This window comes from Crocuta crocuta, unplaced genomic scaffold (genome assembly GCF_008692635.1).
Source record: "Crocuta crocuta isolate KB4526 unplaced genomic scaffold, BGI_CrCroc_1.0 scaffold243, whole genome shotgun sequence".
NCBI lineage: Eukaryota > Metazoa > Chordata > Mammalia > Carnivora > Hyaenidae > Crocuta > Crocuta crocuta.
Genome location: NW_027529596.1, coordinates 2,694,230 through 2,695,119, shown reverse-complemented (window position 1 = coordinate 2,695,119; position 890 = coordinate 2,694,230). Strand labels below are relative to the sequence as shown.

The following is an 890-nucleotide window of genomic DNA, read 5'->3' as shown; positions in this document are numbered from 1 at the left end:
CCCCAGCCTCGGGGACCTGAAGCCTTCTCCGCCCGCCCCGACCCAGCCTTGCCGCCACCGCGCGTCCCTTTTGCAGACGTCCAGGCGGCACGCTGTGAACTCGGGAGGGGTCTCCTCTGGAGGCCCCGGGAGGATGCGGCCCACAAGATGCACACTCACTCCACACCTAGGACTTGCCCGCGCCCCTAGAGGGCAGGAGCGCGGCCCTTTGTACTGGCCTACAGCTGGACCGAAGAGAACATTCCTTTCGCCACGGAGGCTTTTCCCGGTGGGGGTGGGGGTGGGGGCCCCAACAGATTTCTGCACCTTCGTGGGCATCCAGGCACGCACCTCACTGTCATTGAATCTCGGGTTCGGAAAAATCCCTTAAGGCAGAATGACTGTTTTCCGAACCAGCTCATGGACAAGATCTTTGACTTGGGAAAACCCAGGTGATGGGTATTCTGGGCCAGCCAACGGCCAGGTGCTTAACTGGCCTGCAGGGAGAACCCAGTTGAGCAGGTGTCCCGTCTGAGTTCAGACACCTTCACTGGTAAGAAGCTAACCCCCCTCTCCTGCCGCTCATTTCATGTTCAAGGGACACTGGCTGTGAGAAAGTTCTGCCTTTCAAAGCACTCTTTAAAACCTCTCCCAGGAGTGTTTACCCGCCAGCCAGTTCTGCCCCTGGGTCTGTCCAGAACCAGTCTGGTCTCTTCCACAGGTAGCTTTTTAAAGATGTCAAGGCAGTCAGGTATACTCTGCCTGCAGCCCTTCTTAGCATAATTAATGTGTCACCTCCCCGCTTCCTGCTATCTTTCCTAAAGCCCTTCCTCCCCAGGCCTGACCCTTCCTTCCCTTATTCCAGCCCCAACAGCGCTTGGGGAGAAGAGGTTTTCGTAGGCAGAGGCCCC

At 58.0% G+C, this 890-nt stretch overlaps 2 protein-coding genes across 2 annotated transcripts in view; one reads left to right on the top strand and one right to left on the bottom strand.

Annotated features, from left to right (window-relative positions):
- Positions 1–318, bottom strand: part of FMN2 (formin 2) — a 433,801-nt gene extending 433,483 nt beyond the window's left edge. The window contains exon 1 of the mRNA XM_077761768.1: positions 8–318. Coding sequence (XP_077617894.1) covers positions 8–318 — 311 coding nt within the window. The remainder of the gene's footprint in view (positions 1–7) is intronic.
- Positions 304–890, top strand: part of POGK (pogo transposable element derived with KRAB domain) — a 13,898-nt gene continuing 13,311 nt past the window's right edge. Inside the window, exon 1 of the mRNA XM_077761794.1 lies at positions 304–532. The gene's annotated coding sequence lies outside the window, so the exon portion shown is untranslated. The remainder of the gene's footprint in view (positions 533–890) is intronic.